Below are 23,200 nucleotides of genomic sequence, written 5' to 3' on the forward strand. Positions count from 1 at the left end.
CCGTTAGGACACATGCTTGATATGCTCTGTTTCCCGTACAGTCGTCTCCATTGATGCTAAAAATTCTCACTCTATAGTCGGAACAGAGAAGAGGAAATTATGGCATACGCATGCCAGAGGCAGCCACCACCCGGAAGATTATCGTTACTATTTTGATGTCTAGTTGTCCCTTGTGGGGCGTGTCATCTGAACGGGCCCACCCCCAGGCACACAGCGGCCCGAACGAGCATAACCAGGACCAGAGAGCTCCCATCCGGATCCTGATGAGCTTCCAGAGAAGCTCTGTGTGTTTGTGTGAGGGAGAAAGACAGAAGAAGAGGGAAAGCGACACGACTTCGTGGTTTTCAAGCTGCTGTAACATCCGATCGCCACTAAGTACGGAAAACGCTTGACAGAATCCAACACCATTTCGTGATACGAACGCTCAAAGCAGAAACAGAAGGGAACTTCTGTTCCCCAAATATCATATCTCCTTTGCAAGTGGGATCTTAAAAACAGAGCTCAAAGAACTCACAGACAGAGCGATCACACTGGTGGTTGCGAGAGGCAGGGGCTAAGGGATGAGCGAACCGGGGAAGGTGGGCGAAAGGTACAATCTGCCGGTGATAAAATAAATAAGTCTAGGGACGTGATGTGCAGCGTGGTCACTGTAGTTAATACTGCATTGCACGTGTGGAAACTGCAAAGGGGTAAATCTGAAAAGTCTCTGTAACAAGAAAACATGTGCAACTACGTGTGCAGATGGACGTTAACGGGACCTGCTGTGTGATCACTCGGCCATACACACAGCTACCCAATCATTGAGGTACATACGGAACTGACTGAATGCCACGCGTCCGTTCAACAAAATCGGGGGCGCCCGGGGGGCCCAGTCGGTTAAGCGGCCGACTTCAGCTCAGCTCATGATCTCACAGTTCGTGGGTTCGAGCCCCGCATCGGGCTCTGTGCTGATGGCTCAGAGCTGGAGCTGCTTCGGATTCCCTGTCTCCCTCTCTCTCTGCCCCTCCCCCACCTGCACTCTGTCTTTCTCTCTTTCTCTCAAAAAGAAACACTACAAGTAGGTGAACTGAAAGACAGCATCACGAAAGCTAGAAGGCACCCTACTGAATGGGACAATGAATCGGCTAAGGACATATATCCTAAGAGACTCGCATGTGGAATGCATATTAAATCTTACAACTCAATAGGAAGAAACTACGCATCCAATTTAAAAATGGGAAATGCAGGGGCGCCTGGGCGGCTCAGTCGGTTGAGCGTCCGACTTCGGCTCAGGTCATGATCTCACAGCTCGTGAGTTCGAGCCCCACGTCGGGCTCTGTGCTGACCGCTCAGAGCCTGGAGCCTGCTTCTGCTTCTGTGTCTCCCTCTCTCTCTGCCCCTAACCCACTCACATTCTGCCTCTGTCTCTCTCAATAATAAATAAACATTAAAAAAAACTTTAAAAAAAATGGGACATGCTGCTGAGGAGACATTTCTCGACAAACGATAAACAAGTGACCAACAATGTTCCACATCGTTCTTTAGGATGGAAATCCAATCAAAGCCACCATGAGATACAAGTTCACATCCACCAGGACGGCTGTCATTAAAAAGATAGATATTAAGAAGTGTTGGCAAGGATCCGTAGACGTTGGGGTCCTCCTCCTTTGCTGGCAGAAATATAAAGTGATGTAGCCCTTTGGGAGACAGTCTGGCCATGTTTCAAAACGTAAACACGGAGTATCCATATGATCCAGGGATGAAAACCTGTGAAGAGCCTGACCGTGAACATTCACAGCATTGCCCCTCACAGTTGCCCAAAGGTAGAAACGCCCCCAATGTCCATCGACTGCTGAGTGGATACAGAACACGGCCTATCTACACCATAAAAATGATTTGAAGAACATGATCAGGCTTGAGACCGACTGAACTCCCCCGGTCCGTGCCACACTCACGGTGAACCTTGACAGCATCAGCTGCATTAAAGGAGCCTTCGGAAACCAGCACATCTGCGTTATTCTGTGTATAGAAAAGGCCCAACACAGCCTCCCTAGCTACAGCTGGGCACCTGCTACCAGGTCATTACAGGAAAAATGACCTCAGGTGTGCCCCTGCCCCCAGGCGCCCCGAAGGGGTCGAGGGCAGTGGTGGTGGACGGTGCTCCCCTTGGTGCCGAGGATGCGCCCTCTCACCTGCTGGATGACGGGGGTCCCCGATCCTCCATGGAGGGACGGAGGTCTCCAGCCGGTCCCTTCATACACAAACAAGGACAAGACAAAGGTGCAAGACAAAGGCCCGGGGACAGGCAAAGGATCCCCGGTCCCCCGGGGCAGCTGGGCAGTCGAAGGGCACCCAGACCTGCCCCAGCACCGGAAACTCCTAAGTGGACTCTGGGCACCGGCTAAGCCCCGAGCAAGGGCTGCAAACTGTGGGCGGGCACGGGTCGCCCTGCAACAGGTTGCGCACACCCAGTGCGCATGACGAGGCCCCACAGCGGCTGGAGGAACCCTTCCAACACCCCCACGGACATGCGCTATGCGGGACAAGGAGGGGCGGAGTCTCCGGGGCGGGGTGCGTGCCCTCCTGGCTGGGTCCCAGGACTCGGCTAAGTGAGGACAGAGGCCCGCGACCTGAGCCCGAGCCTCCCTTCCCCTGCCCCAGGCCTGCGTCTCCTCCCCTGCCCTGGTTGGAGGGCCCCAGTCCTGCCCCAGTGTCCCCACCCCTGCCTCCGGCGTCCCCACCCCCTGCCTCCTGCTACCCTCCAGCCCTGCTGAGAGCCCACACTGCCCCCAGGCTGGGTGAGCGATGTGTTTCCACCTCAGGCCCTCGGGGACAGTTGGGAAACAAGCCAGGAAAGGCGGGCACTGGCCCAGGGCAGCTGTAGGAAACACCTGTGCGCTCACTCCTCTGTCCCGGCTGTTACTGGCCATGGGAACTTCTGGAACGAAAGGTTGGGCCAGTTTCAGGTGGAATACAAAATGTAGACACTGCGGGGAGGGCTGAGACCCAAGAAACACAGCAGGTTTCCGGGGGAGATGTGCGTCCCCCAACATCCCCGCCCCCGCCAGGCGGCCCTGCCGCCCCAGACCCTGCACGCCAGCCACGGTGTCTCCCGCCGGGGTGCTGGCCGGGGTCCAGCGTCTGCCAAGACCCTCATTGTAGAGGATCTCGTTTCAGAAAATCTAGAACAGGGTGTTATGCAGACATCGTGTGTGATACCTTGTTCCAGTTACTGGCATATTTCCTACAGGATGTTAGAAATGAGAAAAAGAACAGTGATGGGCCCGGAGACATCCCATAATCCCACCGCTGACCTCCACCTCCCCTGGCTCCCGGGTGGGTCCTGGGCGTTTGAGTCGGCATCAGACTGGGAAAAGGGTGCTTGGCTTTCCGCGGCATCGCCCTCGGACGCCCCAGTGTCGGGGCTCCAGGGACTGACCGGCTAGAGGTCACCTGCTCAGCCCCCACGCGTGTCCAGACGGGCAGGCTGCAGGCCCGGGCGCTTCTCCCTGCCCCTCCGCGTCAGCTCTGTGCTTGCCCCTGCCCCTCGCCTGGGGGCCGTGTGGACTCCGCCACCTCCCGCTACTCCCTCTGCTGCAGGCCGGCGGCCACCACGTCCCCAGCCGGAGAGGCAGGGCCGACGAGAACACCCGCGAGCGACGTATTTCTGACGTCTATGCCCGGCTCAAGCGGCACCCGCTCCGGTCAGCCCCAGGCGCACACACCCCGTCCCGTTCCCTGCTGGATTCTCAGCCCTCAAACTGTGCCGGGTGAGGAATAACACTTCACATCTCGCTGACTCACTGGGACCGTCCCGAGCCGCAGGACGCGGGCCCCGCTGTTTACAGCGCCAGATGGGAGCCGCAGCCTCGTGTCCGTTCATTCATCCCCGCACGCGTCAGCACCCGTGTCTGTCTGCTGCTGTGTGCAGGTACCCGCACACGATGGTGAAGCCCAGACACCACCCCGCCCTCGAGCTCACCGCCTAAGCGGTGGGACGGCGTGTCCCCCACAGTCAGCAGCTGGGGGCCGCAGAGGCAGAGCATCCCCACCCTCCCCGACCTGCAGTGACCCCCGACTCCGGGCCCGACGTCCGGCGCCCTGCGTGAGCTGGTCCAGACGCCCTCCCCTGTGGGCAGCCCTCACCCCACTGCGGCCTCCCGAGGGCCTTCCTCCCCCAGGGAGCCCACGGAGCCCCGGCCCCTCAGAGGCCCCTGCCGCCACCGCCCCTCCCGTGGCCCCCACCCAGGACGTCCTCATCTCCAGGGTTGGAGCCTCCTCAGGCTCCCGTGCGAGCTCAGGCTTTGGGTCGGATTGTCCGGGGGGCAAACCCACAATAGGGCCATGTCCCAGCCCTGTGACCCACAAGCTCACGTGGTGGGGGTCAGAGCCTCATTTTCTTCGTTGAAAATGGGGTCCGTGACTCCCATCTCAGGAAGGTGAGCAGGAGGCACGGGGGTCACCTGGCTGGGGGAGCCCCAACCCAGGATAAGACCTGTGATGGTCAGGGCAGAGCTCCATGAGGGTGAAGACTGAGTCCCTTGTTCCCGTTCACGGCTGGCCTTGGTCACTCAGAGCTGAGTGCCCTTGATCCCGGGACCGCAGTTCATGTATAAGAAGGGGTGAAGTCAGTGAGCACCCCGGGGTGTCCCTAGCAACTCTAACGACCCCCAACACTCAGACATCCCCACGATGTGCCCCCTCCTTCCTGGGCTCCCTCCCACCCCTCTGACCCGGCCAGGGCTGCAGCCAGGGACAGGCTGCCCCTTGTGTCCCGGGTTCTGGCAGGAAGACCGTGGGAGAACGTGGAGGGAAGGAGGGGGAGGCGGGAGGTGACAGACCGATCCTCTCCTTGCCCGTACTTGGTGTCCACCGTCTCCTCCAGGCCCCCTGCCCCGGCTGTGCACCCAGCTGGACCCTGGGGGGGAGCGTGGGGTCTGTGACAGCTGGGACGGTGTAGGTACATTCGGCGACCCTCGTGTACCCGCGTGTCCAACCCACCCGGCCCTCAAGTCTGCGGCCCACTGGCTGGGGTGAGGCTGATCCGAGGGCTCACAGGATTTGGGGTTACAGGGCAGCGGTCTGGAGGCAGGGTGCACACGGGATCAGTGGCACGGAGCCCCCCGGGGAGGGCACACAGCCGTGCCAGGCCGAGGACACGAGACCCAGCTGCCCTTTGCTAGGGAGGCCTGTGTGCCTGGCCCATCTCCTCTCCATCCACCCAGGAGGAGAGCCTGGGCCCTGTCCACGCTGACGTCACTCCACGCCCAACCTCAGGGCCAGGTGGGAGACTGAGGCCAGGGACCGGCCCAGGATACGTGAGGTGGGCAGAGTCCAAGCAGTGGGGGTCTCCGTCCTAGGCCAAACTCAGTCCTCCCCTGGGGTTCGCCCTGGGAATGAGACCCCTGAGATCCCGTCGGATCCCTATCAACCCCATACGAGGTGGGGCTGTTATATCTGGATGTCCCCAGACCGTACAGGCAAGCACACACACACACACACACAGACACACACACACAGACACACACGCACACTGACCACCCGGCAGCAGCTCAAGGGGAGTACACCCTGGAGGGGGGAGGTGACACCGGGGCAAGAAGAAGGGGACTGGAGGCAGCTCTGCCACGGGGCAGGGGCGCCCAGTGGGCTGGCAGCATGACCAGGGCTCATACGTGGGGTGGGGAGACGTGCCAGTCTGATGACCAGCCGGGTCTCCAGGGTACCCAGGGGGCTGCCTGGGCTGGGCACTTCCCCGGGGCACCCGGAGAAGACTGGGTCTGGGGTCCTGTGTCCACCACCAGCCTAGAGCTAGAAGGAGACACCCCCCTACTGGGAGGGGGCTACGGGACAGGCCTCAGCTTACTCCTTTGTAAATTGGGCTGCATAGACGTGGTGTCCCAAGGGTCCCACAGGCTTGTCTGCTGGCCCTGGACCTCCACCCCTGCCCCAAGATGCTCCTGGTCCTGGGAAAATGCTTTCTCCTCCCTCAAGGTCCTTCTGAGCAGAGGGTAGCCTGGGGGCTTGGAGGACCGAGGACCTGGGTTTGCAGCACGTGGCCGAGCATGGACCCTGGTGTGGGGACCGAGGTCAAGACCCTCCTTGTCGGAGCCCCGGGGCCTCATTAGGAAGGGCTTCCAAAGGCAGTGCCCTGGCTGGGGTGAGGAAGCCTTAGGAGTGAACGGGGCACCGGGACGGGAGAGGTGGAACGGGGGACAAGGGAGGCTTCTGAAGTCCTCACATCACCCCTGGAGCCCGCAGGTCCTGCCCCTGTGCCCCTCTAGAGCCAGGGAGGGCTGCTGCCTTGACTACACCCAAACAAAGATGTGTGTTTTGTTTTCTGGTTTCCCTGCCTGGGGCTGTCATGCCGGTGCTGACCACCAGGGGGCAGGCTGTGTCCACTGTGCTCAGGGAAGCCTCTGGAGCGGGAAGGGACGCTCAGGGGTCAAGCTGGGCGTCCCCTGCCCCCAACCCAACATGTACCTCTTACTATTAGTCTGCATGTCCACAGCGTGAGCTGCTCAGAGGCAGGTAGGGACTCTGAGATCCTCTCTGGACCCATTCAGCTCCTGTGCCTCTCACCCTGAGCAGGGGCTGTTGGGCCCGGGGCCGGAGTCAAAGGTCCAGTGAGGTCCCAGCCCTCCAGGAGCTCACAGCCCAGAGGAGGAGGTGGGTCAAAGCACAAGAGTGAATCCGTGTGAAAGGTAAGACCAACACTGTCGGGAAATGAAGCAGGGTGAAGGAGGGCGGCCAGGGGCCCCTGGGTGGGCGGGGGTCTCACAGGCTTCCAGGGTGGCTCTGATGCTGGGACCCAGAAGGACAAGAGGAGCCAGTGCCACACACGTCTGCAAGCAGTGTGCTTCGGGGATGAGCAAAGCTGCAGAGACTCGGAGGCACAGAGGGTTTGTCTGGAGAGGAGCTGAGGAGGAGCCAGTGTGGCCGGAGCGAGCTCGGGAGGGAGGAGGGTGGGCCCGACCCCAGCCTGGAGGATGGGCTGTTGTCTGTGCTGGGGGACACATTCACCTTACTTGGACCACCTCACACTTTCTGTACCAGTCTCCCGGCTCGGCTCGGCTGGGAGCCTCAGCCCCACGGTCACCCAGGAGGCCAGGGCTGCAGCCTCAGCGGAGGCTCGACTGGGGCAGGGTCCGCCTCCATGACCGCGACCGGGCACGTGCTCTTGGCAGGATTCGGCCGGGACTGGGGTGTCTCAGGACTTCTGTGTCTCAGCCCGGAGCCTCTGCAGGTTCTTGGCACTGGGCCTCCTGGGGCAGCTCATATTATCTGCTCTTGCTTCGTCAGAGAGAGACACACACACAGACACACACACTGACACAGAGACAGAGATCGGACCCGGGAGAAAAGGAACCCGGAGAAACCACAGGCTTTCATGAACCAGCTTGGAAGCGACACCCATCGTTATATTCTCTTCCTCAGAACCGGTCGCTCGGGCCTTCCACCGGGGAGGGGAGGGTTTGTCACAAGGATACAAGAGGCTGTGTTTGTAAAAGAGGACACATGTCAGAGAGAGAGACTGTTGCGCATGTTGTGACACCACAAGCTGACGGCAGCCAGGACACAGCCGGTCCTCCCGTGGCCCAACGAGAAACCGGGAGATGCAGAAGGCCGGACGGTCACACCACAGAGGGGAGAACATCCCTCATGACCCAGGGCCAGAAAGGTTCACAGACCTCTGAGACAAATAATGCACCAAAGCCAGTGCGTTCCGTGGGATGGAGGCCAGACCCGTCCCAGTCCAAGGGAGGCGGCCCCCACGGGAGCAGGCGTCAGGGATGCGGGACGTCCCGGGGAGGGACTCGGGCAAGTGAGACCCGAGGGAGGCATTAGTGGTCCCTTCAGACGGGCAGGTTTCTGGTCTGGGGACCGGCCGCCCAGGTGACAAGGTGAGGAAGCACAGGTCCCCAGTTCAGATGTGATGGGCTCCCGTGTCTGGAGAGAGTCCTCAGGCAGAGAGGAGGGACCGGGGGCTCCAGGGGAATGCGGCCAGCCTGCCGGGAACCAGCCCCTCCGGCTGCAGGTGCACCCAGGTACCAGAGGGACCTGAACGGGACAGCAGTGCGTGGCCGGCCTCGCTTTCCCCATCCAAGGCCAACGTCCTCTGCAGCCCTTGTCACACCACCCCTCGTCTCAAAGCAAAGTGGTCTCTTCACTCAGGTTCCCTGGTGCCCGTTCAGGACAAGGATGCCTCCCGGCAAGAAAGAGGAGAGCCGGCGGGGCTCACCCAGCCCGGGGGCCCTGGCAGACAAGCCGGCACTGGGCCTGTGGGCCACGGCCCTCTCCCGCCCCCACCGGCACCGTCTGCCCTCTGTCCGCTGACCCCCACCTCCCAGGAGACGAATCCAGACCGAGGACCGCCTCTGGGTTGGCCTGGGAAGAGCCGGGTGGAAGGACAGGTGAGGGAAGACACAAGTGGTGTTCTCGACTCCCAAATCTGACGACCGAAGTCTGGGAGGCGAGAGGAAGATGGGAGGAAATGCAGGGTGTGCATTTGCACGTCTTCCTAATAGGAGAGGTGGGTGGGTGACCCAGGAACTCGGTCAGAGACGTGACACCTTTAAGGGAGCGGGAGGAGGATCCGAGAGAACCAGAGCAAACCCACAAAAGCACAGGGGCGGTGGGAGGTGCAGGAGACATACGTGTGCGGGTCCTCCAGGGCCCCCACCCTTTGCTCTACGTGTGTGTGTGTGTGTGTGTGTGTGTGTGTGTGTGTGTGTGTGTGAGAGTGTACGATGGTTACAAACCTTGGTGAATATGGCTTACATGTCTTCTTAGGGTGAGGAGGGCCATGGGGACGGCGCTCCCCCTTGCTGGCTGTGGCCCAGAGCCCCTGGGTGGGGTCCGGGGCTCGCTTTTGGGATCCAGGTGCGTGCACACAGCGGGGAGCAGACAGGGTGCTGAGGGCAGGCATGGACGCGTCCACACAGGAACAAGGACAGAAGCGGTTTCTGCTCTGGGGGGTGGGGCAGAGGCTCTTAGGTCTTGTGCTTGGATTTGGGGAACTGGGGCTGCCAAGGCACAGCTGTCCCCGTGACGCCCCCTCAGGGCGCCCGAGTCCACCTGCCCCTGGGGGAGCACCTGCGACCCTCCTCTCTGCCTGAGGGCTCTGTCCTGCCCCAGGGGCGCCTCCTCTCCTGCCCGCCGGGGCCAGCCTGCCACCTGGGAGCACAGGTACCCCGCATGCCCTGGGGACAGGGCCGGTCCTGGTAGGACACCGTCTCCCAGCGGACTTGAGCGCCAGGCCGCCACGGTGCTCCCCCTCCTCCTCCGGGCTGCGTGGGCCCAAGTCCTCCTCTGCTCAGGGACCACCCTCTGTCCAGGCTCCACACGCTGGCACTTGGGGCAGGTCGTCTGGACCTTCTGGACTCGTGCTTCCTTGTCGGGAACGTGAGCAGAGGCCTCCCTCCCAGACTCGCCAGAGGGGACACGGCCAGGAACATTCAGACCCTGCAAAGGAAGATGCCACGTGCGGAACCTATCGGGTCGTGCTCCCTGAAGAGGTCACGGTGCTCGGCACACGGCAGGGACCTGAGATCGCTGGCTGCTTTAGGCACGGAGGGAGGGAAGGAGGGAGGGAGTGAAACCACAGAAGCGGGGTCCACACCAGGTCAGGTCAGAGGTCCAGTCAGAGGGCCTCACAGCTCGGGCCCTGGAAGGGGGCACGGGACACGTCCGTCTGTCCCTCCAGCGCTGACCTTCCTCCACATGGGCCCTGCTGACCTCCTGGATCATGTCTACCTCCTCTGCAAACAACGCTGAGTGTTCTCAGAAGGGGGAGAGCAGGCAGGGGCCAAGGAGGGGCTTCCGGAATCCTGTGCCCTGGGGGACTCTGGGACAGCCTTCCAGGTGGCCCTTTTTGTCCTCCAGGCACCAGGCCACGATTCCACCTCATGTCTCAGGGAATGTGCCCACCCATCTAGAAGGCCCGTTACGTCCCCATGTCACAGATGTGGACACCGAGGCTAATAGCACAGCCTGGGTCACTAGTAAGATGAGCTGGGTCAGGAAGCCCATCTCCTTGACTTTGGATTGTCCTACCCGGAGGCCTGCATCTTGGCGTCCTGGGGCTCAGGGTCCCTCCTCCTGGGGGATCTCACCACCCGCCGAAGGCCCCCCCTCACTGATCTCAGGGGAGCAGAGCTGACCAACCTGCCTGGGGCCCCACATGGGGCTGGGGAAGGGCCGACCCTGGGCTCTGTGGGCTCTCCCAGTACTGGGCCAGCAGGTCCCCTGCAGGACAAGGACTTCTCGCTGGGGATCGGCTGGGGCCTCTGCTTCCTCACGTGGACACCTAGGCTGCCGGTCCCCAGACCAGAAACCTGCCCATCTGAAGGCCACCAGCGCTGCCTCCCTCGGGTCTCACTTGCCCGAGTCCCACCCCGGGACCCCCCTGCATCTCTGACGCCTGCTCCCATGGGGGTCGCCTCCCCTTGGACTGGGACGGGTCTGGCCTCCATCCCGGGGAATGCACTGATTTGGAGCATTATTTGGCCCAGAGGCCTGTGAATCTTCTGGCCCTGGGTCGTGAGGGATGCTCTCCCCTCTGTGGTGTGACCGTCCGGCCTTCTGCATCTCCCGGTTTCTGTTTGGGCCACGGGAGGACCGGCCGTGTCCCTGCTGGCGTCAGGCTGTGGTGTCACAGCACAAACAAAGGTCTCTGTCTCCGACATGTGCCCTCTTTTACTAACACAGCCTCTTGTATCCTTGTGACAAACCCTCCCCTCCCCGGTGGAAGGCCCGTGTGACCGGTTCTGAGGGAGAGAATATAACGATGGGTGTCGCTTCCAAGCTGGCTCATGAAAGCCTGTGGTTTCTCCGGGTTCCTTTTCTCCCGGGTCCGTTCTCTGTCTCTGTGTCAGTGTGTGTGTCTGTGTGTGTGTCTCTCTCTGACGAAGCAAGAGCAGACAATATGAGCTGCCCCAGGAGGCCCAGTGCCAAGAACCTGCAGAGGCTCCGGGCTGAGACACAGAAGTCCTGAGACCCCCCCAGTCCCGGCCGAATCCTGCCAAGAGCACGTGCCCGGTCGCGGTCTTGGAGGCGGACCCTGCCCCAGTCGAGCCTCCGCTGAGGCTGCAGCCCTGGCCTCCTGGGTGACCGTGGGGCTGAGGCTCCCAGCCGAGCCGAGCCGGGAGACTGGCACAGAAAGTGTGAGGTGGTCAAGGGCTCTTCCCGCAGGCACCTCATTAGGGTAACGTCTTTGTGAAGAGTCTGGAAGAATTATGGTGTGTGTAGTCCTTGTGCAGCTGTGCAGAAGGCATCTAGGACGCTCGAGGCCCTCTCCCTCGGAGGCGGATAGTCCCCAAATTCTAATAAGCTGTTGCCTGTTTTGCTCACTGCCCTCTCGCCAGCAGCGAGCACGTGCCTGGCGTGTCACAGGTGCTTATACGTGTTTCCCGAAGGAGTGAGCGGCTTCCTGGGGAAGTGTGGGGTGTCGGGGAGCCCGGGGAGCGGTGCGCAGACTCACTGCAGAGAAGACACGCGGCGAGGATTACACTGCACCGGTCCGAGGTCTATTTCCCAGCAGACAGGAGGTGACAGCCCCTCTCGGCCGTGGAACCTGGAGGGCACGAGCTGACGGGCCAGGACTGGACTCTCCCTGCCGGCCAGCACGTGCCCTCCTATCCCCAGCTCCTGAGGATCATCAAGGATCCCTCTTGGGCTAGAGCCACGGCCCTTGGACTTCACCCCATCAGCGGCCCGGGGTCCCCAAACACCTCTCAGCGTGCGAACTCCCGGAATCGCGAAGAACGCTCCTGGGGTCTCGGAGGGCCACGAGCGGTCCCCAAAGTAACGGTGGTGGCCCTCAGGGCAGGATGGTGTGCGCACAGGAGGCCGTGGAGGCAGAGGGGCACTGAGGGGGCGCTGCCCGGTGGGGGCCGGTCTGCCCACGAGCGTTCCCTTTCTCTCCCCGGTTTCTCGTGTGCTGGTGTGGGACACTGCCCGGGTCGTCCAGCCACGGCCACAGAGCCCAGACCAGACGGGCTGCCCGGTGCCCCCCGCCCACGCCCGTCGGCAGGACGAGCCTGGTGCTGATGCAGGACAGGGCCGTGGAAGGGGAGCACCTCCCACGGGGCTTGGAAGAGACCGCTGTCACCCCTCCTCTCTCTGCCCCTGGTGAGCCGACCCTAACAGGGCGGACCGGGCCAGGCATGGGGCGGACCTGGACAGTGGGGGGGGGGGGGGGGGGAGGGCTCTCGACCACGTGTTACCGTCTTTCGGAAGAACGGTCACACCATCGGCGAGCTCCAAAGTCTCACATATGTCTACGAATCTTTTCATGCTCGGGAAGCTGGACGTGTTCCGTCTGCCTGCGGTCGGGAAGCACAGTCACGTCAGTTACCAGTTCTGGCCGCATGGGCTGCACCCCGACCCCCACGGACACCTCCAGGCCCTCGCAGGACAGAGACGCGAGGGCGCTGCCACGGGAGGCGCAGCAGACAGGTGATGGGGAAATGTCCTTCTGTCCCCTCTGTGCCCCGAGGCGGGCGGGTGTCCCCAGCGAGGCCCTGGAGACCGGCTCGGGCAGCCCCGTCTGCTCACCCAACCCCTCTGGCTGCAGCCCTTCCCCCCCCGCCTCCCCCCCGTGCGTGCCCTGCATGCCCCGCGTGCCCCGTGCCTGGAGGGGTCCTTTCCCGACCCCACTCCCTTCCATACCGCCCCCACCCGGCACAGAACCTCTCCCCGTCTGCCTTCCCTTCACCACCTCCACCTGCCCTGCCCCCAACTCCCCCCATCCTGCCCTCAGCGCCAGGGCCTGAGCTTCCCGTGGATGGCCAGCCCCACGCCTGGCCTCTCCTCCTCCGGGCTCCCCCCTGCACTGGCCTCCCCCACTCACCCCTGCAGCAGCCACCTCAGAGACCTGCCCACGTGGTCTCCAGGCTCCGCCCACCCACCTGCCCCCTGCCACCTGCCGCCAGCCTACCCTGCAAGGGCTGCGACCCAAAGTATGGACTGCCCGTGTCCTCCCAGATTCATACACCAAAGCCCCAGTGTGATGGTGCGAGGGGTCGGGGCCTCCGGCGGTGCGCAGGGTTAGCTGGGGTCCCCGCGACAGGATCAGTGCCCTGGTAAGAAGAGGAAGGGACCGGAGCCCCCTCCCCAAAACCTGACGCGGCGAGACGGCGGCCGCCTGCGGACCCCGGCCCTCCATCGGGTCCGCGCCCTGAGCCATGAGGATCGGTGTCGGTCGCGGGTGCCCTGTCGCGGAGCCCGAGCTGCGGCAGAGGCTTCCCTCTGAGCCTGTGCCCCTGCGCCCCCCCCTTACCTGCCCCCGCACACCCCCTCCCCCAGATGTCACTCACTTAAGAACAGTAGCATCTTGGCGGTCCGGCCGGCGCGGCCCAGGCGCAGGTAGACCACGCCGAAGCTGTAGTCCGTGGACAGCACGTGGAAACCCTCCACCCCCTTCACTGGGCGGGAGAGAAGCAAGGCAGGGGCGTGCGGGAGGGGTCGAAAGCCCCCTGCTCCCCCCGGGGCCACGGCCCGCCTGACCGCCCCGTGTGCCTGGCGCCCATCCCGCCCCCCCCCCACGTTCCCCAGGACAGAGGGGCGGCCGGGGACGGCGCCGGCAGAGGCACCCTGTCCCGCGTCTGGGTGACGAAGCCGGGGGGGCACTGCCACCCCAGGCCTCCCTCTCCCGGCCCCGGGCTATCATACGCACGTGTGTTCCTGAACACCGCCTTCTTCCCATCTTTCCGAAGAATTAACGTGTATGCCTGGCACCCCTGTGACCTAGGGGGACAAGGCGGGACGCCCATTTCTGGAATTTTCCAATTTGGACCGGGACCGGTCCCACAGCTTAAGGGAAACACTTCCAACACCCAGTGCCTGCTGAGTGACCCCGTGTAGCGTGGGGGCTTCTCCCAAAATCAGGCTTTTGAATTTTAGGGGCAGGAAGTGATGGGTTTCAGGGCTGTGGGGACCGTCACTCTAGGCTTTCCCGGTGATCCGGCTCCGGCACCCCCACCCGGACAGGATGATGCCCCAGGCTGCCGTGGCCAGGGCTCTGGGGACGCTGTGCTGGGCCCCCCGCCCTGCTCCACTCACCGGCTAAAGGCCAGGACCACCTTCAGCTGGCCCACTTTGTGAACCTTCACCGTGGATGCCCCCAGCTTCCTCCTGTGTCTGCCAGGCAAGAACCCCTGGCCATCGGAGGCAACAGCCAGAATGTACCAGAACCCTGAAAACTGTGCAGAGGTGCTGAGGAAGGCGCTCCTTCCCAGGCTCCCAGCCAGGCTCCCGGAACCCACCGGACAAGGGATGCCTCCCAGACACCCAGCCCGCATCCAACACCCACAGACCTGCACGGCCCCTGGTTAGGGGCCCTGGTGGGCAGACGCCAGACTGTCCGGGGGTGTGGGGGCTGGGCAGTGGGAACCGTGTGCTGTAACTTTCTTCCCGTGCGGGGCCTCCAGGGGGGCCCCATCCCTCTGATTTCCTGCCACGAGCCCACCGTCCCAGGCACCGCCACAGCCCGCTCAGCCTGTGCCCACAGCCACCCCCGCTGGAGGGTTCCACCTACCAGCGATCTCCTCATTCCAGAACACGTCCTGCTGATTCCACCTCTGCCCACCTAGGATCTCTGGGTGCACCTGCCTGGGGCCCTGCGCCCTACCCACCCCCCATGGCCGACAGCTGCTCTGGGAGACGCCGGGGGGCAGTCCCACTGGGCTGGCAGGGGCTTGTGCCGGAGACTCCTGCCAGCCTCGGGGCACTGCCCAGGGCCCCGGGAAGGCCCTTGGAAGATTTTTAGGGAGCGATCTTCCAGGTGCCCACACTCGGACGACCCCTGGCCCCCACGGCCTGGGTGCCTGGCTCGGGGGACAGCAGGCCTATGGCTTTACCTTGTTCCAGTTGAGGCTGTGGGCCTCCCTGGGCGGCTGTTCCTGTGGCCGGGACCCCATGGCCAGCACAAGCGCCAGGACCAGCGTGGGCACCAGCCTCCCCGGTCCCATCTTCAGCCTCCTTCTTCGGCCACCAGGGCACTGAGTTTAAATCTCCCCACCCACGGACCCTGCCGTGGCCGTCCAACCAACCCGGAGCCTTGAGCCGGCCTGGGATGGGCCGATGGGGAGGCCGGGGGGCTGCGGGCCCTCTCCTGCCCCGGGCACAGGGGGCCGGCCCAGGTGCTCAGCCTGGTCGGTGCCGCCTGCCTGGGAGGCATCAGACAAAGCCATCGTGTTCCCGAGGTCACTCCCCCCAGACCTCAGGTCACCACATGTCCCCTGGAGCCGTCCCTCCTCACAGTGGGAGCCCTGGGCCTCTCACACTAGCTCCCCACCCCCGGAAGAGAGACAACAGCCAGCTGGTGTCACTATGAGTCACTTCATAAGGTTATCTGCGTGTGAGAAGGAGGACCTGACCGCAGGGTCGCCCTGAGCAGGTGCTGACGGGGGGTCTGCCCTGAGCAGGTGCTGACGGGGGGGTCGGCCCTGAGCAGGTGCTGACGGGGGGGTCTGCCCTGAGCGGGTGCTGACGGGGGGTCTGCCCTGAGTGGGTGCTGACGGGGGGTCTGCCCTGAGCAGGTGCTGACGGGGGGGGTCTGTCCTGAGCAGGTGCTGACAGAGGGGGCAGCCGGTGTGCGTGCACAGGCACATGGGGTGCGTGTGCGTGTGCATGCAGCTCTCTTGTATGTGCCCACCTGCCCCCTTCCTGGCGTGCACCCCACCTCGCCGTGAGGGATGGGCAGCCCCCACCCCAGCTCCTGCCAAGACCTCAGGCAGGGCCCCACCGGACCACAGGAGGACCCACAGGCCAGGCCTCTGCAATCCTGGGCCCCTGGCCTTGCCCCAGAGCCCTGCCCCGGACACCGAGGTGCCCCAGCCCGGCACCCCAGTGGACACCAGTGCTCACCTCGTCGGCCCAGCACCCTGTCCGAACTCGAACCGCAGGCCTGCTCTCACTCAGGCAGACGACCCTCCCATCGGCCCGGGGCTGTGTGACCCCTCCCCGGGGAGCGGCTGCCCCCGGCCCAGCCCCCACTCCCCAGCCAAGACCCGTGTGCGCGGGTCCCCCCACCCAGAGGGACTCTGCCGAGGGACACAAGTGCAGGCCGGCCCTCTCGTCCCCGAGCTGGCTCTGTGCCGTGTGGTTCAGCCCTAGGTGTGCCCACCGCACCCTATCCTCTCCCTGTGCGGCCCGCGCCCCACGAGAGTGGCGCCCCGTCCATCTCTGTCCGCCCTCGACACCGAGCCCAGCCCAGCACACGAGTGAGAGGTAACTATAGCAGTTTGTGGAATTGCTTTATTTGGAAACGCAGCAAGATTCCCTGGGAGCACCTGCCCAGCACCCAGCACCCAGCACCCAGCACCTGGGTGGCTGAGCAGGTTGCCAGCGCCTGGCCGGCCTCGCCTGGACACGGTGGGCACTGTCCCCACTGGAGGCGAAGCATTCACTGAAAACCAGGAAGAGCACTGGAGGACCCCAGGTTCGAGGGGCGTCTGCCTCCACCCGGGTCCCCGGCCCCTCATGGCTGCAGAGCACTGGGGTGTAGGACGCGGGGTGATGCTCGGGAAGCCAGCTTACCTGGAAGGCCTTGTGCGCACAGGTGACTGGGGGGACAAGAGGAGCCGTGAGGTCGGGCCCACAGCCTCACCCGAGACGGAGCCTCCCCTGTCGGCCTGACTTCGGGGAGGGAGCAGGTGACTCCTTGAAGAACTCACCCCCCCTAGTCCTGCCTGACTCACTGAGGCCGGGAGGCTCCCCGAGACCAGCGGAAGTGAGCCGGTTCTTGGGCACGGGGGCGGCCCCGGGGGACACTCACGGTCCCGCTGCAGCGCGGCCTGCTGCTGGGACAGGAAGCCCAGGCCCCTGCTCCACCTGGTGAAGAGACGCACGGCCTCCTGGCCGGCCAGCTCCGTCCGACCTGCGGGGCAGGAGGGGACCCTCACACCTGTGCCCCCCGCCCCAGCTGCCCCTCTTGCAGCAGGGGGAGTGCAGGGATGGGGCCCCAGGCAGAGAGGGCCATGGCGAGGCGCCGGGTCCCTGGGGGCACAGGGGCCAGCCCAGGCGGCGGGCCCCTCTCTCTAGCCCCGGACCCTGGGACGATGTGCTTCCCGCACAGCGTGGCTGCGGCCGGCAGGGAGTTTGTGGGCGGGCCCGGGGTCTCCTCCACTTACTGTATAGCTCCCGGTGCTGAAGGCCTCGTCCTTGAACTCCAGCTGGGTGAAGATGACGGCATAGTCCCTGAAGTCGGTGCCCAGCACCCAGTAGTCTGACACGCCCAGGGCTGGGAGACACGAGAGGCCCCCAGGCAAGCTCAGAGCCCCAGAGCCCCGTGGTCCCCTGGTCCCCGGTGACGGATGGCCAGCTGGCGAGGGCCTGTCCCAGGTCATCCGGGGTCACACTTCCCCGGTCCTGTCCCCACGGGGGCGGAGGGCCACCCCCCTGCACACCACAGAGGGAGTCTGGGGGTGACCGATCCCCTCCCCTTCCCGCAGTGCTGGCCAAGCGAGCGAGCCCATCCCCACGCTGCCCCGCACCCCGTGGGACACCGCGGAGGCTGTCGCCTTACAGGGGTTCTCAAACTCCCATCCAGAGTTCTGTCTCCACAGCAACACCGTGCCCACATCACACCTCTCCGGCCTGGAAAAGAGACCGTCCGTCCTCAGCTCAGGGTCCAGAGTCGGGACCACTGGACACAAGGGTCCTGCCGCCAGGGCCCGGCCTGCCGCCAGCGTGTCGCAGAGGGGATCCTGGCTTCCTCTGACGGCCCCCGCTACCCAGAAACCTCGCTCTCCAGTGAATCCAGCCTGGCTCAGGAATGAGCCACAAGAGAGCCAAGTGCAGATCAGCTCCCTCCCCAGGATGGTGGGGGCACAAAGGGCGCAAAATGAGCCTCAGACAGACGCTGGGCCCTCTGCAATTTTGGGTGAGGAGCCCCAGCATCACAAGGACCAATCAGTCCCTAAAGTGAACGGACACAACAGACAGGCAGTTGGTCTTGGGGCGGCCGGGGGGCTCAGGCGGTTAAGGGTCCACTCCAGATTTCAGCTCAGGTCACAATCTCATGGTTTGCGGGATCGAGCCCCGTGTCAGGCTCTGTGCTGACAGCGTGGGACCTGCTTGGGATTCTCTCTCCCTCTCTCTCTCCCTCTCTCTGACCCTCCCCACTCACAATTTCTCTCCCTCTCAAAATAAGTAAATAAACTTTAAAAAATTAAAATTAAAAAAATAAAACAAACAGAAACAACCCGTCTCAATGTTATAAGAAAAATTACAAACTGGGAAATATATTTGCAACTAACTTTTACCACAGATGAGAGGCTAATATCCCGAACACTCAAGGGTTCTTACAAACCGGTAAAAACACACCTAACAGAAAAATATGCCAAAGATACGAACAGGCAGGGGCGCCTGGGTGACTCAGTTGGTTAAGCGTCCGACTCTTGATCTCGGCTCAGGTCTTGATCTCAGGGTTGTGAGTTTGAGCCCCGTGTTGGGGAGGAAGCACAAAAGGCACGTTGACATGTCCCAGGATGCCCCTGGCCCTTGTCCTTACAGAAGACGCATAAAAGCTGACACAGGGCCATCTGCTGCCCATCAGATGGCAAAGAACAAAGAGTAAGGGAGTGCCCGGGGCAGGCGCCAGTTCAGGGGACCGGCCACGTGTGATGTGGAGACACGGGGACTCCGAGAGATGTATCCTTCGGGTAGACCCCTGGGCCCACTCCCCAAAGTGTGTTTCCAATTGCAAAAGATTGGAGACCCCCGTCTGCCCAGCAGCAGGGCGCTGGCAGAAAGCCTGCTGGACCAATAGGCAGCTGTAAAACAGCAGAAACTTAACAGGAGCCCATGGGGGAGGGGAAGGAAAAAAAAAAGAGGTTAGAGTGGGAGAGGGCCAAAGCATAAGAGAATCTCAAAAACTGAGAGCAAACGGAGGGTTGATGGGGGGTGGGAGGGAGGGGAGGGTGGGTGAGGGGTATCGAGGAGGGCACCTGCTGGGATGAGCACTGGGTGTTGTATGGAAACCAATTTGACAATAAATTTCATGTATTTAAAAAAAAAAAAAAACAGAGCAGAGTGCCTCCGAAAATGTGACATGGAATCGCCGTGTGACCCCGCGGTCCCGCCGCTGCGCGCGCCCAGAACCGAAAGCAGGATCTGAAGGGAGACGTACACACCCACGTTCACGGCAGCGTGGTTTGCAAAACCAAGAGGCGGAAGCGGCCACGTGCTCCGGCCACACCAGGGAACGTCAGCCTCAAAAAGGAGGGGAATCGCGGCACCTGCTGCCACGTGGGCGAACCTGGAGGGCACCGTGCTGAGTGACGCCAGCCCGTCACAGGGGGACACGTCCTGTAGGAGTGGACGCTCACCGGAGGCCCTGGAGGAGTCGGAGCCACGGACGCCGAGAGCGGGAGGGTGGGGCTGGGGGAGGGGAGGGTCCGTGTGTAACGGGACAGAGTCCAGTCTGGGAAGACGAACACGTTCTGGGGACGGAGCGGGGACGGCTGCTCGACAGTGTGAATGTGCCCGACGCCCCCGAACTGCGTCCTTGAAAGTGGTTACGACGGCCGTTTCTGTGCTGCATTTATCTTACCACAATTTTTAAAAATTCAGTAAAGACAGAAGAGAATAAAAGGTGAAATGTTCTAAAAGAGAGCAGAGGTGGGGCGCCTGGGTGGCTCGGTCGGTGAAGCGTCCGACTTCGGCCCAGGTCGTCATCTCGCGGTTCGTGGGCTCGAGCCCCGCGTCGGGCTCTGTGCTGACAGCTCGGAGCCTGGAGCCTGTTTCGGATTCTGTGTCTCCCTCTCTCTGCCCCTCCCCCATTCATGCTCTGTCTCTCCCTGTCTCTGTCTGTCTCAAAAATAAATAAACTTAAAAAAAATAAAAATTAAAAATAAAATAAAATAAAATAAAAGAGAGCAGAGGCTGTGTGGACAGATATGGAGAGGTTCCCGGCGTGCATGGCTCGGTGACACACGTGTGCTGGCATGTGGCCGCCCGTGTCTGAGGAGCCGCCACGAATCACAAGCATGGGTCACCTGCAGGGAGGGGACGGGCTGGCTGGGCAGGTGGGAAGGACCCGCTCTGAGTGCCTTTGGGGACTCTGATTTCTGAGCCATGCAAATGCACTTCCTATCCGAAGGCCAACAGATGACTTCAGTTCAATTCAATGTAAGAGGACCCACTTGCAGTCCTGGTGGGGAGGGGGGCTCGGCACCATCCGTCTTTCCAAACCAGCGTCTGGCCGCGGTCCCCAGAGGTGCAGGTGACACAGCACCAGGGGGCGCTGCTAACCAGTCACACCAGAGAGCGGACACCGGAATGGCGACCCAGCCCCGCGGCCACCCCCGTGGCCCTTACGTCCACCCCCGTGGCCCTTACGTCACCGGTGGCTTTTCACAGACCCTGAGGCTCTCCAGACGCCTAGTTTCTGGATTTGGATGTCTGATTCCGCCAGCCTCACCGGGACACAGCCAGCCACGCGGCTTCGTGGCCCACACCGTGGCGCATGTGACCGTGTGTGCTCACCCAACATAGCGGGGCCGCCATCGGACCCCAGACCTCCTCTGTCCTTGCTCGTCCCACGGCCAGGCCCGTCCCAGCGGGACCCAGGGCCCCACGGCTCCCGAAGGCAGACGCGGGTGTGGGAGGAAGGTTACCAGCGGCTCCGAGACACCACGCGCGAGCCCACTTTAGGCGGCAGCTGAGGGGGGGGCCTTGTCCCGAGAGGCCCCTCGCATCCACCATGATCCCACCCAGAGGCCCGCCAGACCTGCTCTCCGGGGACACAGGCGCACAGCGCACAGCTCGCTCACCTGTGCCTGGAGGACAGCATTTTCAGACTGCTTTCTGCAGTAAGGGTCACCACGACACCCTCGATGTCCTTCGTGGCCTTCTCCACCGCAAAGCCCTTCTCACCGGAGGCCACGGCGAGAACGTACCAGGACCCCAGAAGCTGGTAGGAGAGGAGCAGGTGAGGGGGGCCGGGTCCCCCAGCCCCTTGAGGCGTCCTCTTTGTCTGGGAGTCCAGGGCCCCTGACTCAGGCTGACCCGTCCCCCCGTAGCCGGTGCCGGTCTGGGCTGGCACCGGGAGGGTAACCCAGAGACTGTGGCCCCACAGGAGGGGCCTGGGCCCCTAGGACTGACGGGGCTCGAGGCCAGCACTGGCACCAACAGATGGGCCGTTACCTGCCTCGGGTCCAGCCTTCCCAGACACACAGCCTGGGAGCAAGGCGCTGAGACTGACATCAGAAGAACAGTGAGCAGGACGCTCCCCATCTTCCGGAAGTCTGTGCACCAGCACACCTGCCGTGGGGCCCGGGGCCGCGCAGTCTCTCCGGCCCGTGTAAACCCGTTCAAACGTCTCTTCGTGGGTCACTGTGGGCGGCCACTGACCACCAAGACACCACGCTGGCCTGTCTCCTTGCAAGGTGGTGACATTTCTCGAGGGGGTGGCATTATTATTCAGTGGTGGCCCCTGTGCCCTGCCCCGATGCGCTGGAGAATGGGGAGTGGGCCCCGGGGAGCGTCAACACTGCCGTGCCGATCCCTGCTTTTGTCTGCTTCTGTTGGGCGGTTCCAGAATGGGCATCCTAACCCCGGTCTAACCACTGACACCACTGGGGATTCAACGCTCTCCCTTGCTCAGTCTGGGAAGGCCAGAGACCCTGGTCTTTGACCGTGGCTGGCAGCAGGCCAAAGTCAAGACCAAGGGAAGGCACAAACAGTTCTTCTAGAAGCTGCACTTCAGATCTTTTGTCTCAATCATTAAAAATAGGAAGAAAAAAAAAAAAAGCTCCCACTCCCCCCTGGCCCACCCATTACTCTGCTCTCCTGGCCTTGGCCTCCTGCCCCCACACACAGTCAGCAGCCAGCCCGGAATGTCCTGTTCCTTCTGCCCCTCCGCTCCACCTGTCTGGACTCCCCCACTCTCCGGCCAGGCTTGGCCTGCTGCCCCCCACCTCTGTACTCCGTGACCCGGGCCAGGAGCTGCACGTCCCCCAAGTTTCCGTGAGAGTTCCCTGTGGGCCTGGGTTTCTCACCTCTGGGTCATCTGAGCCCCTACCTGGGAGCAGAGGGCAGAGGGCTTGGCAGGATCCGTCTGAGCCCCTGAAATCCAAGGGGAGGCGGCCGGCAGGATCCTTCCCCGGGGGGTGGGGGTGGAATGGGCAGACTACATTTCCAATGGCTTTGCCAGTCGGCTTCCAAGGGTTCTAACAACACAAAAACAAGCGAGATGCGGAAGGTGAAGGAAAGATAAAGCCACGTGTCTCACCAGGTCTAAGGACTGACCCCCGATGAGCCGCCACCCGGCCCTTGGTGAGCCCCGTGGGGAAGTTGGACACAGGTAAACCAGCCAGCCCCGGCACAAACGTGCAGCTAAGCTCCCACTGCCCCGGAGCCCGGGGAGTGTCGGGCCTCGAACGTGGATTAGGATGGCCCCTGACTGCCAGCTTCCCCAACGCCTCGCAGCTGGAGATGACTCACAAGGACAAAAATATCACCCTACTCTTCAGAGTAATCCTATTTGCTGTTTTTTCACATAGAGATTCCTGACAAAACATCCGGGGAGACTAAGGTGAACGGAGAGAAACACAGCAGAAGAAAGAGGTAACAGAAGCCCCACGACGCTTCCTGCATTGGGACCCCAGGCGGCCTCCCTTAGTGCCCCGGGGCTGGCATCACAAAACCGCACACCAGGCGGCTTACGCGCAACAGACACTGATTTCTCCCAGTTCTGGACGCCGGGTGTTCCAGTCAGCTGTGCCTGCAGGATGGACAAGGGCGTCTCATTGTCCTCACGGCGGGGGGACGTGGGGGGCTCCGGCTGCGCCGATTCCCCTCGTGGGCACTCCACCCCCCATGACCTTGTCACCTTCCAGACCCCACCTCCCAGCGCCATCATGTTGGGGGTCAGGATGCCAACAGGAATGCTGGGGGCCGACACACACATTGGAACCACACGGATTGTGAGAACGGCTACGAACACCTGGCTTAACAAGATAAGAGCCACATTTGAAATTACACCGTGTTCTTTAAATTCTCGTAACGTAGCTGGAAACCATAAAACATGGTAGAGATGAAAAGACATCTGGGTAACCCGAAATGATCTTACGGAATGCAGATTTAGGGAGAAAATATTATACAGTAGGCTCTCCTGAGCCAGATTGAACACGTTGTGCTGCAAAGGAGATGTCTCAAATCCCAGGAAAAAATCGGTTTTTGTAAATAAATGCTGTCAGGGCAACTGAATATCCAT

General features: G+C 62.4%; 1 protein-coding gene and 1 pseudogene across 2 annotated transcripts; both read right to left on the reverse strand.

Moving 5' to 3' along the window:
• Positions 1-10,929: 10,929 nt before the first annotated feature.
• Positions 10,930-15,166, reverse strand: LOC145713092 (epididymal-specific lipocalin-10-like). Of its 2 annotated transcripts, none has more exons than XM_081791078.1 (5): positions 14,838-15,166; positions 14,041-14,180; positions 13,615-13,725; positions 13,296-13,405; positions 10,930-12,302 (listed from the first exon to the last, which is right to left on the reverse strand). In XM_081791078.1, the coding sequence occupies exons 1-5, from the start codon at positions 14,946-14,948 to the stop codon at positions 12,085-12,087; spliced, it is 690 nt and encodes a 229-aa protein (XP_081647204.1). In that variant the 5' UTR covers positions 14,949-15,166; the 3' UTR covers positions 10,930-12,084. The 2 variants fall into 2 exon arrangements, with proteins under 2 accessions (XP_081647204.1, XP_081647203.1); XM_081791077.1 differs by having other exon boundaries at positions 10,931-12,302; positions 13,296-13,403; positions 13,655-13,725.
• LOC145713017 (epididymal-specific lipocalin-6-like) lies at positions 14,985-21,219 on the reverse strand (annotated as a pseudogene).
• Positions 21,220-23,200: the final 1,981 nt, after the last annotated feature.

Source organism: Panthera onca, chromosome D4, assembly GCF_046562875.1.
Source record: "Panthera onca isolate mPanOnc1 chromosome D4, mPanOnc1 haplotype 2, whole genome shotgun sequence".
In the NCBI taxonomy this organism is placed as follows: domain Eukaryota; kingdom Metazoa; phylum Chordata; class Mammalia; order Carnivora; family Felidae; genus Panthera; species Panthera onca.